Source organism: Sylvia atricapilla, chromosome 3 (assembly GCF_009819655.1).
Source record: "Sylvia atricapilla isolate bSylAtr1 chromosome 3, bSylAtr1.pri, whole genome shotgun sequence".
NCBI classification, from domain to species: domain Eukaryota; kingdom Metazoa; phylum Chordata; class Aves; order Passeriformes; family Sylviidae; genus Sylvia; species Sylvia atricapilla.
In genome coordinates, this window is record NC_089142.1 from 77,317,368 (window position 1) to 77,331,673 (window position 14,306).

At 51.8% G+C, this 14,306-nt stretch overlaps 1 protein-coding gene across 4 annotated transcripts in view; it reads right to left on the bottom strand.

Annotated features, from left to right (window-relative positions):
• Window positions 1-442: 442 nt before the first annotated feature.
• The window catches only part of TJAP1 (tight junction associated protein 1), a 38,609-nt gene continuing 24,745 nt past the window's right edge, over window positions 443-14,306 (bottom strand). For all 4 annotated transcript variants that reach the window (XM_066315887.1, XM_066315884.1, XM_066315885.1 and 1 more), the window contains 7 exons: window positions 13,257-13,415; window positions 10,169-10,197; window positions 9,363-9,524; window positions 8,669-8,735; window positions 6,857-6,964; window positions 6,082-6,165; window positions 443-4,408 (listed from right to left, as the gene is read on the bottom strand). In XM_066315887.1, coding sequence (XP_066171984.1) covers window positions 3,101-4,408; window positions 6,082-6,165; window positions 6,857-6,964; window positions 8,669-8,735; window positions 9,363-9,524; window positions 10,169-10,197; window positions 13,257-13,382 — 1,884 coding nt within the window. In that variant the 5' untranslated portion in view covers window positions 13,383-13,415 and the 3' untranslated portion in view covers window positions 443-3,100. The remainder of the gene's footprint in view (window positions 4,409-6,081; window positions 6,166-6,856; window positions 6,965-8,668; window positions 8,736-9,362; window positions 9,525-10,168; window positions 10,198-13,256; window positions 13,416-14,306) is intronic.

Below are 14,306 nucleotides of genomic sequence, written 5' to 3' on the forward strand. Positions count from 1 at the left end.
ACACTGAATCTAGAATTACAACCCCCAGCAACGGGGTATGTTACATGGTCCCACGTAATTCAGTTTCTGAAGCGATACTCTCAGATGACTTCAAAAGCTGGGACTCCAAGAAAACCAACAACTATTACAAGGATTAGCTAGCCACACCTTATCCTACACTAGATGAGAATGTGGAGGTCTCCCAAGACAGATCAGACAGATCAGAATAGCCAGCAAAATATGTGAAATGGGATAGGCAGAATCTTACGAGTAATACCGAGGGGTGCGTACAGCACCGGCTTACAGGCCACAGGATTGCTCTCCCTGGAAGAGACAATGGGTGGCACACACAGTTCAACAAACTTGGGACACTGTACCATGAGTAGCTCTAGACCCTCACATGCTTGGGATCATTCCAGTCCAGGTCTTATCTAGTACAAAGTACAATATAGCCATTGCTATCTACTTTTAAAATAGTTTATTTCTGGTCTTAAAATATACATCAGTTTGAAAATCTCAGAAAAAACCACATTAGTTACAGATTAACAGTCTGGAGTTGGGACACTGGAAGTAGGATGGGCTCAAGGCCCCAGAGCCAATACTGCTGGAGGTGGGCAGGAGTGCAGAGGACACAATGCCCACGGGGAAAGAGAACGCTCTGTTGCTTGAGGCCACCACTCCCCCTCAAGCTCTGCCAGCAGCCTAATGCTGCAAAGCACAAGTGTCTGCTGAGGTGCTGGGGATACCTTTGCCACCCCTCCACTTCACTGTTTTGCTTTTCAGTCTACCTTGACCAAAAGCAGAGCAAGGCCAGCTCTGTTCATCACCATCAGCACCAGCTGCCTCAGCAAGAGTTTTGTCCACTGAGCAGCATGCCAGGATTCAGGGGAGATGGGGCTGAGCCCTGGGGGGCAATGCCTCCCCTGCTGCAGGCCACCAGCAGCCTCAGAGCCAGAGCAGCTCACTCAGTGAGCAGGCAACCCCAGGTGACTTCTGTGAGGAAGGATCTGGCAGCTCCTGTAGATGCAACCCTCAGCAGTGCTGCAGAAGAACAAAAGAAATGCAGCGGTGGAGTGGCTGATGGAAGCAAACACAAGGACACCCCCTGCCCCTCCAGAACTGGGACAGGGGAGATAAACACTCTGCAGGCTCAGAAGAGGCTCCTACTCTAAGCACCAGCCTGTCTGCACAGCGAAACACTGCAGTGAAATACTGAGTCCCACCTCCCCACCAGAGGGTGGCATCCAGCTCCACAACTGTTCCAGGTGGGAAACAAGGTGAGTGTCTAAGGCAGCAGCTCTGCCCAGGGTACATAAAACAACTTACACAGCTTGCCAGAGAGGCCTGCAGCTCCCTTTCACTGGCCCTGGAGCCTCCAGGCTCAAGCTGAAGCCCTGGCTGGCCGCAGCTACAAGCTGCAAGCCCTTTAGAGACAGGGATTTGGGGAAGGGAGCAGGGCCCCCAGACAGCTCTTAGCTGCAAATCTTGATGTAAGCATATGAACAGATGCTCCCTCCTGGAGAGAAGGATGCTCTCCTCCACACCAGTGAAGAGCCCGCATGGTGTAGGGTGGGAGGACAACATAAACCCGACTCAAAAACCAGACAGCAGTCTGAGGGCAGGGTTTGAAGGGGGTATGGTGAAGGGGAGTGAGCTGTTCTCTGCCCTGCACCCCCATGGAAGCCAAGAAACACCAGACAGACAAGGGCACAAGACAAAATTAAAACAGGAGGCCTGGGCTTTGTAAGCCCTCAAAAAAATACCTACGTCTACAGACCTCTCCCCTTCCCTCCCCCCCCAACAAGACACTGAGCACACAAGACTGAGAAGAAAAGCGACACAATATCACACTACACTAGGAAAAACACGCAGAGAGCCCTACCCAGAAAGGGAGGCCCCAGAGCCTGGAGCGTCCCAGAGCAGGGGGCGTGCAAGGAGACCCTGGTGAAGGGCTGCTGCTGAGCCATGAGGTAGTGCATCTGCAGGGAGCAGCTCTTCAGCATGCTGCCCTCACATCCCTGCTGGCCCTGCACCAAGCCCTTCCCACAAAAGCTTGGTAGCATCCTTCACGCCTTGCTTGCCTGGGGCAAGACCTTGTTGTTAAATCTGGAGGGGTTTCTGCAGGCTGGAGGCCAGGATCAGAGGGAAGCACAGCTCTGATAGCTGAGACTCCTCAACACACCCTCAGTGCAGGCATCAGACCGGCTGCCAACGGCTGTGTCTGTTTATGTGGGGTGGGGGAAAGGAAAAACAATACAAACCAAAGGCTTGGAAAGAAGAATGAAGCCCACCCAAGAGCAAAGCACCAGCACCGTTCAAACAAAACAACAGCACAGAGAGCAGGGGAAGAGGTGTGAGGGAGGAGACACACAAATACAAACCGCAGCACCCAGCAGGCACTGCCTCCCCAAACCACCTCAGCAGGCAGCACCCATGCCCCACACTGCAGCACCAGCCCCTGTGCACTGCCCCAGTGGGGACCAGGAGCTGAGCCCAGCCCTGTCGCACGACAGTGACCTGTGGAGGCAGATTCTGGAGACCCACCCAGTGAGCAGCTGGGGAGAACAAAACCCAGCAGGAAAATGAGACACCAGCAATCCCAGCACATCCCCACGGCACACAGCCATCTGCTGGGAGAGTCCTCGTGCCCCACTCACAGCCCCTGGGGCTCCTAGGGAATCAGACACCACCACACAGGCACTCTGCCCTGTTGGCACAGGTAAAAAGAGAGCAGAGCAGCTGCAGGGAAACAACACAAGAGCACTCAGGGCCTCAGGTACCTGAGTGGGAAGGGGGATGAGAGCAAAAAGAGGCACAGGCACCAGGACAAGGGGTACCAAGAACTAGCTCTGGTACAGGCACCAGTGTGAGGCTGTGAAGAGAGCTGCGAGTGTGTCAGGGCAGTGGGTGTGCTTCTGCACACTGTATGTGCTTGTACTGTGGGTTTGAGGTGCCAGAGAAGGGAGATCCCAGCTCTTCCAGGTAGCAGAAGAAGAGAATAAATATAAAATCTCAGAGCAGATTTCCCCTGGGAGGAGGGTACTAAGGGACACTTCTCCCTCAGGTGGACTGATGGGGGCATCCCACAGCGCCGCTAAGTGTGGCTGCTTCTTGCTCTGCCTCAGCTGAGAAGGTTGCCCTGTTCCTGTGCTTGTGTCAGACTGTCCTTGCGATGTAAGTGGTGCACCCCCATCCTCTTAGGACTGCGGTGCGGCCGACTGAAAGGAGGCTTGACCCTGCCTTCTCCACTTTCCTCCTGGACAACTCCTTGGCTGCTCTCCTTGTTTCCCTGGAGCAGCATTTCTCTCTCCTCAGCTGGGCTCTCAGGCAAGCTAAGGTCTACATAGTCCTTGTGCTTCTCTGGTGAGGGGCTTTCAGGCTCAGCAGTGCCTCCACCGCTTTCAAGCAACAGCTTCTGGGCTTCATCCTGGGAGAAATCTGTACCATAGTCTGAGGAGAAATGGCTCCTGCGGGCTCTGGACTCAGTGCTATCTGTGTCCACACTGGAGTCCCGGCTCACCGTCCAGCTGCAGCTCTGTGCAGACTCCTCACCATCCGAGTAAGCCGAAGCTGCCCTACCCAGCTCCTGCATGGAGCGGCTGAACCTCTTCTGGAGCTCGGGGGCTGTGTCACTGCTGAAGGCCGTGCGGTTCATCAGCACTCGTTCCGAGGTGGGGGGTGCCTTATCAACAAACATACGCTGCCAGTTAGCCAGCAGGTCCTCCTCAGAGCTGGCAGAGCTGGCAAAGGCGCTCGGGATTTGGGGAGGGCTGCTAAATGGGCTGCTCTGGGAAGAGCCATGAGCCCTGGCTGCTTTGGGCGACTGCTGACAGGAACAGCTGGAAGCTGAACGGTGCCCTTCTGAAGCAGGGCTGCTGGGGAGTGTCCGGTGCCGGTCGCAGCTCTCGTCTTCGCTCTGTACCAGGCTGAGGGAGATGGCCTGGCGTGTAGCATACGTACAGTTGGGCAGGGGGCTGTTCTTTGGGATCCTTACCTTGTCCTCAGAGAACTCAATCACTTTGCGCCCTGGGTACATAGGATGGGGAGGTGAGGGAGTAGGGTATGGGCTTAGCTTCTCAAAGGCAGGCACCTCCTCAGGCACGCTTTCCACACTACTCTGCGGCTTGCAGCCACCGTTCTGCTGTTTCCCCACATCTCCCCCATCCTTCCCCGCACTGTTGCAGGCATCAGGAAGGGCTCCACTCATGTCCACATGCACAAAGACATCCTCAGCCATGGGACAGCTGCCACTGCTAGACTTGGCTGAATTCAGAACCAGAGATTCTGGTTTCTCCAAGACTCTGGCGATGACTGAGGTGGGCACAACATCAGATGGAGCCAAGGTGTGGGCTGCCTCCTGGCCAGGGCCTGCAGCCTCCTGCGTGCTGTGCAAATGCTTATTCACCATGTCCTGCAGCTCATAGGGAAGCTAGGGAGAAGGAAAATGACATTAGAAGGGGAATGCCATACAAGCCATTTAGTTTCATATAATCTGCCTTTTCCAAGCAACCTACATGTGTATTTTGTAGTCATTATCTTGATCTTAACATTCACCTACCTTGCCTTCAGAAGGGTGTCTTTTTTCAAAGCAAACCTGCCCCACAAGTGACTAACAAGGCGCTCTAGCTGCCACAGCAATTCTAGGCCATGGTTCACAGGTCCCATACGAAAAGTGAACAGGTAAAGACAGCACGTGGGCTCAGTCCCACATGCCTGTGAGCACAGAGATAAGGCCCAGCCAGCACATGCTAGGAAGGAGGCTATTGATCTGTGGAAAATCAGCTGGTGGTTGCACTGAAGTGACTCTACAGCCCCCACTGCTGAGAACCACAGTGCTTCCTGAATGCATAATTGCAGCCATGCTGCCTTGGCAGCCTGCCTGCAGACCAGGATCGATGCCTTCCTGTGTTCCTATCAACTGCAACACATCACCCCCTCCTCCTCACTCTCTCCATTTCAGAGGACAAACCTAGGGCTTATTACCAAAGTTGTTGGACTGGGGTCTCACCATGGGGTAAAAACCACCCTTTGTCCTGCAAATGGGCACTACTGCTCTCCCCATTATCCTGCCAAGCTGCCCTCACCTGGGTCACCACAGGCAAGTGAATAATGAAGTGGAGAGCCAAGGTCCCTAAGCCACTCAGTGGCACAGCGAGGTCTGTCCCATCACAGCCAGAAGGAAACTGCACCCACATCTGGGCATGCAGGGCTCACTGCATAGTAACAGCTGGCTGTGAGGCAGGCTGTCTGCAAAGCTACTCAGCACCAAACCCCCTTCAGTGGCAGCCATGTGGAACACAGCACTCTGGGGGCAGAATTCAAAGCTCCAGAGAGGGGGGACAGCTGGGAGAGAGGTCAAGGTTACCCCAGCAGTAACTGATACACTGACCTCAAGAGTGCTAATTTGAGACACAATGGGGGAGGGTGACATAGTGGTCACCTGCTAAATTAAAAAATACAAACATGTAGTTTTGCTGAGAGGAATAGAAGAAGGGACAGAGACTAGAAGTATGGCAAAGAGAGAGCTCAGTTAAGGGCCTGGACGATACTTTCAACCAAAGGACTGATGCTACTAATGTGAAAGGAGATAAGAGCAAGATGAGCTGAACTCCCCCGCCCTCATCCCTCCCCACAAGGGGAGGGAGTTGGTACCAGCTTCTCCTGCTCAGAAGGCCCAGAAAACCGTGAATGCTGCCTCAACACATTTCTCCTCAGAGTAATAAGTGATGTCTGGTCAGACTACTGCTGCCTCTTATGAGGCAGTATGGCCCTTCCATGTGGCCAGGTGAGGAAGGAAAAAGGATGGAGCAGAGTAAGAGAGAGGTCTGTCCTCCTGCCAGCTACCAGCACACACCCAGCAGGCTATCAAGTTCAAGGTTATTGTACTTTTTATAACAGCTCTTGGCTGAACTGTGAAATGGAGCTGTCATGAAAGAGGAGCTGGCAGAAGCTCTGTGCTGTCTTCTCAGTGAGAGTGGGAACACGAACCTCCCCCCACCTCTGAGACTGAAGGATGAGAGGCCAGCAGCCCTGTGGAGAAAGCAAAATGCGGTCAAAGCTCATGAGCCCCTTCTTCCCCACCTCAGCAGGATTACTACTCACATCAGCAAACTTGTGGTTCCTGAAGTGAGACTTGTTACACTTGAGCAGCTGAACTGCAAGGTTACAGTCCTGTCGATAGCGTTCCTGCAAGAGAGGGCACAGGTGTCAGATTCATTCAAACTCTTACTCAAAAAGGCACCACCTGACCAGATACTGCTTGAACAGAAGCCAGAAGAGGCATCTGATGAATTGCTCATTAGGGCACTGCCATTCCTTCCTCCCCATACTTCTGTGTATTTTCTTGTGTACTTCTTGGCCAAAGTGACCCTTTCAACTCGAGTCCTTGTTGCCAGCATATCCTCTGTCAGTGTAACAAGCCCCTCTCCCTCTGGGGATTTTAATCATCCCCAAAAATCCCCCAAGATTTTCTCTCCCATCCCACAGCTCAGCCATATCTGATGATGCAGACAGACTGGAAAGAGCTGACAGCAGTTAACAGAGTCAAGCACTGGATCCAGGAATTTCTATATTAATGGTGTAGAAAAGGCATCAGCTCCCTCCCATTTCTGGAGTGAATGGCCCCTCCATAGGTACAGCCCAGACTCAGGTCAAACCCTAAGCTTAAAAGAGTAAATACATCAAACTTGAAGATCCATTCTTCCCTGTTCAACCCGTCAGATTCTCTTCTGTTTGTCCCTGCTATCATGTATGTACAACTCCTGCACTTCCATACACACTGGAGTCATTCATGTGCTCCTTTACACTAATGACTTCGAACAAAAGGAATAGCCCATACCTCACACTCTTTCACAGCCATTTGCAGACTGACACTTACATTGAGTTCCTCCAGCTTATTGATGGTGGTTTTGGCATCAAGTAACTTATTAGTGAGCTCTACAATCTCCCAGTCCAGCGTTTTGCGGTCCATTTCTGCCTTTTTAATCTGAGATGCAAGAACACCAGGTTTAGAACTCCCTAGCACAGAACTTGGCTTCATCACCCACCTCAGCCCAAGCATAGCACAATGACATGTTCAGCTGGGATACAAAAAACTTCCAGACAGACAGACAAGGAAGACAATCCTCTTCAAAGGAAAATGATTCCAAAAGCCAAGTGGGACCAGCCACTCTGCTAGCTACAGAGACAACAGGTGGAGTCTGAACCTCCTGAATGCACTATCTCTTCCTGCAGCATCGGCAGACTTCCTCTCTGCCCCTAGTTCTCATGGTGCCTCACAAAAAGCTAGTGGTTTTGAGCGATCAATCCCAACCTGCCACTGATAGCAGAGACCTCTGAGACTGTGACACCCAGTCCTCCTTCCTGGGGAAACTAAAACAAGAATACTGCCTGAAAAGATCCAGCAGTCAATACTGAATGAACAGAAGGGGAAAGGCACCATCTTGAACGGGTTTAAGCCTTGCACTAAGGACCCATCGCCTCATTTGAAATTCAGCTGATGTCCTTCCTAAAGCAGGCAACCTTTCCTCTTCAGACTTCCTAGAGCTGACAGAGACCCAGATGTAACAGCAAAGAGGGACAACAGCTCAGAACAACCAAGCTGTCACTGCCTCTAGAGGTTCTTCTAAACTGCACCCAAGGGTGTTGTGAGGCTGTGAGCAGCAGGGCCAGCTGTACATCACAGGTACAGCATGCAACAGGCAAGGGGACAGGGCAGCCAGTACTTCCCCATTATGCAGTCTCTTCAGGCAACAGCACAATGAATAATTGGTAGTGAATATTAAACCAAGAAATTCAAGTTCCAGAACCAAAGAAATCTCATCCTGGGCTACACGGAGGCAGTCAGCACCTCAGCTATTTGACTTGCCTGCTCACAGCTCAGAAGGGGAAGGAAAGGGAGCAAACGAGGCTCACAGCCATCCACACCTTGTGCAGTGCTGCAGCTTATGGGCACCACTTCCCAACATGCCATGCTCCAGCTGGCTCAGAGTCAAACACTCTTAAGATGGAGCCCTGCAAGCTAGGACCTGCTGCATCTGCGGGCAGCTGCTGGATACCAGGTGAGCCCTTGGCTGGACGAGGGCTGGGGCCCCTCCATCTGAGATGGTGTATGTGGGATTGACAATGAGACCAACAGGCTGAGACACGTAAAGAGGAAAAAGGAAAAACACACAAACGAAAAGACGCAACTGCAAAAATCCAGCTTTGGCTGAGAGAGGCCTGAGAGGTGAGTGCGCCCAGAGTGTGCCAGCGGCAGCGTGGGGAGGAGAAAGAGAAAGAGGGGGGGAGGGAGAGAAAAGAAACAGCCATGAGTGTTATGAATGCACACAACAGACATACACGCACATTGGCTCTGCTCTGACTGCCCCCATCCTCCCAGGATGACCACCCCACGACTAGCTGACACATCCCTGGCATTTTGAGAGGGACTGAAGCAACACGACGGAATACCATGCAATTATGTTGTGAGGAACCAAAGCTCTCATGCATGACCAAGTATGGGCTCAGTAAATCAAGAAAACCACTCATGACACCAGCTAGAATGGGGAGTAGATGGTCATGGGCAGGACCTTACCCCTCACCCACTGCCACATCTGCTGGGTAAAGACAGGGCCCCTTTCCCCATCTGCTCCTAACACACACTGGTCTCTTCCACCTCATCTCTTTAGTGACTTAATAGGGCACTCACCAGGGCATGCAGCTTCTCCTCCAGGTCTTGGTTGGTTCTCTGGGAAGCAGTGTAGCTATTCTGCAACCTACAGAAACAAGACTGTATGCTCAGGAATGGATCTCAGGCACCTCCTCAAGTTGCCTTCATAGATGCCAAGAAAACCACCGACTCTGGAACTCAGGAAGACTGCTACTAAGACAACCAGGCATATTAACTGTACCTCACCTCTGACACTCAGCCTCTGAATGATGGCTTTCAGACCCTCAGTTACTGGAGGCAAGATGAGGCTGGCAGGGTGAAAGCATCCTGCAGGAGGGGATGTAGATGACTTTGGAGGACTTCTCTGAGCTATGTCACATCTAGGCACTTGACCAGTGACTGGCACTGATTTTTAACTGAGGTACTTGTCAGGTAAAGCAATAATGTATTTTCCTGTAGCCACCAGTGGCTTTTTTTGCACACATGCTTACATCCAACAGATGAAGACTTCCCTGTCATCAGCCTTTCACGCTGGCAGCATTCCTACACTGTACCTGGGAAGAAATAATGGCTGCAGAGCCTTTATCTCCCCTAGAGTCTGGAGGTGCACTTTTTCAAGGGTGCAGCACTCCTTTGATTTGCACAACAGGGCACAGTCTGCTCACGCCAACTGAGGGAGTCTTTGGTGTGAGGGATCTTTCTAACTCTACCCCTCTCATTTTCTTTGTCATACCTACGGAATTTGTCCTTGAACTTCTCCAGCTCCTCACGGTTCTGGCCCAGTTCCATCTCCAGGTAGTCCTGACCTGACTCCAGTTCCCTCTCCATTGCCTCCATTTTGTTAGTCACATATGTCAGCCGTCGACGAAGCTCCTCATTCTCATGCTGCAGTAGCCTGGGGCAGGAACCAGGAGCAAGGTACCACTGAGTGCACAAGGAGTGTTCCACACCCCCACCCTGCTGCCCTGCACTAGGGCCCAAGAGCCCTCACAGGGGCCCCAGGAAGCCAGGAACTGAATGCTCAGGATGCTCCAACACATGAAGCAAGAGGTACATCTCTGTCAGGACAGACAGACAAACAAACATTCTTGGAGCAGGGGCAAAGAAGCACATGCCAGCTGGCCAGCCACAGCTCCCAGCTCCCTCTCGGGTTACAGTGCTTGCATAAAGACAGATGCGCTGCACAGCTCCACTGATGAATGAAAACTAATCAATAATTTATCCCAGTCCAGGTTAGAAGAATAGAAGGGAAAAATCTTCTCTCCACCTCTGTTAAAGACTTAATCTACTTTCTTTCACACCCACCAACTCCTCCGCCTGCACCTGCACTGGGGTCCCCTGCTCCCTCCTCCTCCAGTGGGAGGAACATGCAAGGCACAGACCAAAGCTCTGCCCACATGGCCCCAAGAAGACTGAAGATCTGAGAGGAGCCTGCAGGGCCAGTCAGCTTCACTGTGCAGGTGGCACAGGCAGGATGTGAGGAATCAGCACCCACACAGTTGCAGTATGACAGGCATAAAGGGGGAGCAGGACACTTACTTCATCCTTTCTGCATCCGTCAAGGGTTCCTGCACAGGGAAGAAAACAGCTGTGAGATTCTTTTAGAAGAGGAGTTGGTCTCTCACACTGTCCTAAAAGGCAGTCTTGGTTGCTAGACCCTAGCTGTGACTCTTCCTCCCCTGCTCTGACAGTTCATACTAGGCAAACTTAGAGCTACAAGGATTTGTACACACTGCTCAGCTGTCTCATACTAAAACACACTGTGTGTCTGGTTCAGGGTAGAAGAGCTGGACTAGAAACCACCACACGAGTTAGGTAACTTTACCCTCCCACAGTGCAACCCCAGCATCTCTTGTAACATCAGCATCTTAGCAAGTGTTTCAGCTTCCTCCACAGCTGGTGGGCAGCAGTAATCTCACAGGCCAGCATACACAGGATTTGCCTGTCACCACAGCAATCACTTGTGGGGCCCCTGAAGCCCCACAAAAATCATGAGAGAGAATAATCTGGGAGCTGAAAAATGTGGCTACCAATTATACGACCCAGATTTTCCTGCAAAAAAGACTTCTTTCTGCAGACCTGAAACCAACCACTGTAACTATTCTAGGATAGCAGAAGAAACACTAAAGGTCAAGAAAAACCTGTAAAAGAAAATGCTACGGGCAAGATCTCCAGAGACAACTGGAGCAGGACCCTGCAGAACAAGGAGACAGAAAGCAGTGACAAGAGCACACAGCTCAGCTATTTTGAACTCTCTCTGCTAACCCATGAGATGGCTGCTGCCTACCAGGATGGCTGGGAGATATTTAATTAGCACTAGAAGCAACTGTATTTTTTGTGAAAGCCCAGGACTCTGACCATTCTCACAAAGTCCAAGCTGCCCATGAATTATTTTTGGTGCTGATACCAAGAGCATTTCCCAAACCCAAGTGCTGCCACAGTTTAGATAGTCTACTAAGTGTCACAGTCAGCTCTGGGCTGAGAGACCGTGTCAACCAGCCAAGGACAAAGCTGTTGAGCTGCTAACACTTCCATAAGGTACACCACCCCAGTTCTGGCCTTAAGACCTCATGGGGCTGCTTCCTTTATTAATTCACACTTTAAAAGGATGGTCTTTAACATCTGCACATACCCTACTGTTCCTAAGGGCAAAGCATCAATCCATTATTTTTTTTACCTCCTGATTCCGCATGGCAATCAGTTAATTCACACAGAATTATCTAGCAACTGCCTCCCCTGCCCCCACAAATAAACAAACAGCAGATGATAGCAACCAAGCAAAGAGAAAAATGTGATTCTTATTAATACAATGTAATGGCATTGCCTCAAAGCAGGCTACAGAAAAGAGAGGAAAGCTTAAAGGACCTGAAATAGCCATCATACAAAGATCCAGTCCCTGAGACAGCCATGCACAGGGCACATACAAAGCACCAGGAACATCCCAGCACCTCCTGACAACGGAGCTGCCTGCCTCCTGCACACATCTACTGCCCAGCAGCCTGAACGGCCTCCAACCAGCAAACACCTGGGAAGTCTGCAGTGGTGAGAGCAGCACCATTTTTTTCCTTCCTTAACTCCTGGGGCCAAAAGGAACGTTACTCCCAGGAACATATACCCAGCCTATAGCACAGCCATGAGTGGCACCCACAAGAGAGCAGCTTCTTGTGATTAAACATCCACAACCTGAGGTATGGGGGCCTGCTCTCACTCTCTGCTCTGGCATTACAGACTAGATGAGATCCAGGTAGGGGGTTGGCCTTTGTAAGAGCCCTGCCTGCAAGTTGGTGACCCTGGCACCTACCTTGTTTAGTGCCAGGTTGAAGGAAGGGGAGGACCTAGATGGGGTAGGCCCCTCCTCCCGACTCCAGCATGTTGGAGTGGAGCAGGATCCTTTCTCTGGGTAGTTCGGCTCCACTGCACGCTTCTGCTCAAGCTCAGCACACTGATGGTGTGGCTGTAATAGCTGTGAACAGGGACTGCTTTCATCCCTTCTGCCCTCTGCACTGCTTTTCCATGAAGACAGTGAATGCTGCTGCCCAGAGGATGCCCCTGCCAGCCCCAGGTCTGCCAGCTGCTGCAGCTCATACTGACACAGATCTACTACCCTTCTCTCCAAGGAAAGTTTGCCCTTACTGTCCTTCCTCCCAAGGACAGGTTTCTTTCTTAGTCTGGAAACTCTCTCAGCTTCCTCAGCATACTTTCTCTGGCCTGAAGCCATTCCCAGCCCCTCACTTTTCTTTTCTGCTTTTCTTCTGCTTGGGCAGGGGGATCTTTCAGTTGCACGCTTGGTTTTGACCCCTTTCAGGCGACCTTCCCCTTGGCCTTCTGGCACGGAGCTTCTGGGAAAAAGGGGAGAGTTCTGGTCTTGTTCTGCTCCCCTGGTCTCTCCCAGTGAGCGCAAGCGGTTGGGACTCAGCACCCGCTGGGTAATCTCATCCAGGAATTTGGAGAACTGCAGCTTTTCCTCTGTGATCTTCTCCCTGCGCTTGGCAGAGTCAGCAGCCCTGCTGCTGCTTTGCTCCAGGGAGCGCTTCTCCCTAGGGCTGAGACAGAGCTGAGGATCACTGTATTTGCGTGAGCCACGACCACGGCAAAGTGTCTCTACTGAGCGGGACTTGCATAAGCTCTCAGGGCATGAGCCAGTCATGCTGGTCTGCTTCAGGATCCCTTTGAGAGGCAGGTGTGTAGAGGACACACGAAACTTCCTCGGTGTCAAGACTTCAGGAGGCTCTTTAAATATAAGGGAGCGTTCCAGGCTTCTGCTCTTGAAAGAGCAAGTGGGATGGTGTTTTTCATCTCCAGACACCAGAACTGTCTCCATGCTACGGCTCACAAATTTGCTGCGGTGCCCTCGACTGTGGTTTGGGCACCGCTTCCCACTTCGCTGCCCCATCTTCCCACCACGCTGAAGTGCTGGAGAGACAGTCTGGCTCTTGATGTTCAACTCTCCTCTGCACCCTGCCACTTCCTTCTCACTGCTGGACTCCAGCGACCACGATGAGGAGAAGTTCAGGTTGCAAACCTCAAACCCCTCTGCCTGCTCGAGCTGGCCTGCCTCGGTGTAACTAAACCCTATTTGCTGGTGCTGCAATGGTGTTAAGCCCTTTGTCACCCGGCAAGTTGTTACCTGACTCTGCTCAGCCAAGATCACTCCATCCGGGTCGTCACGAATGATGGGTACCTCATGCCGGATTTCGCGGTGCTGCGGGGGCGCCTTGCGGTAAGGCTTCTTTGACGGGGCCGTGCTCGACATCCTCCCACCTGCGTGGCTCCCGAGGCAGGTTACCTACCAACAGCAGAAAGGGCATAGAAGAGAGAGTCACGGCTGCTCCATCGAACCCTAGGAGTGACCCAGCAGGAATTCGGCTCCCCTGGAGTCCCAGAGCAGGTCCCCATGCAGAGTGCTAATAGAGCAGGTAAAGGATGTAGCCACAAGCCTTGAGCAGCAGCTGCAGGAGAGGGAGCGAAGTAAGAGGTAGCTGTGTCCTTCTTCCAGCCAGTGAGAGCAGAGGGCTGGCACATCCTCTCCCCCCACTACACACACTCACTCACGTACTTGTGTGTGTCCGGATTATATATAGCAAATGAGAACAGACCTCACAGCAGCATATTGATTAGGCTCTTTAGGAAAGGCCTTTTTCAATATGGAAACTGCAAGCTTTACAGGCAGCAGTGATAGCTGGAGCAGGAGTTATTGATCATGTCCTGTCACTGTCAGCAGGACTATGTGGGAGGAGACTTCAGCCATTAAAGAGCCCGGAACTTTTTGGCTTACACTGGGACCCCAGTGCAGCAGACCATGGGAGATTTGTCAGAAGGAGAGCTGATTACTCTGGCAGAAAACACAAAGACAATCCCCAAGTCACCGATGGCATCAAACTAGAGATAAACGGTTTTAATTCCTTGGTTCTTAAGGCCAGATTTTGCAACACAGGATTGCAGAATGGTTTGGGTTGGAAGGGACATTAAAGATAATCTCAATAATTCCAACTCCCCTGCCATGGGCAGGGACATCTTCCACTAGACCAGGTAGCTCAGAGCCCCAACTAGCCAGGCCTTCAACCTCCAGGGATGAGGAGCTCACAAAACCTGTTCCAGTGCCTCACCACCCTTAAAGTGAATAAGTGCACAATATATAGACATGCAGCTGTACCACTAGTGGAAATAATAGTTCCTT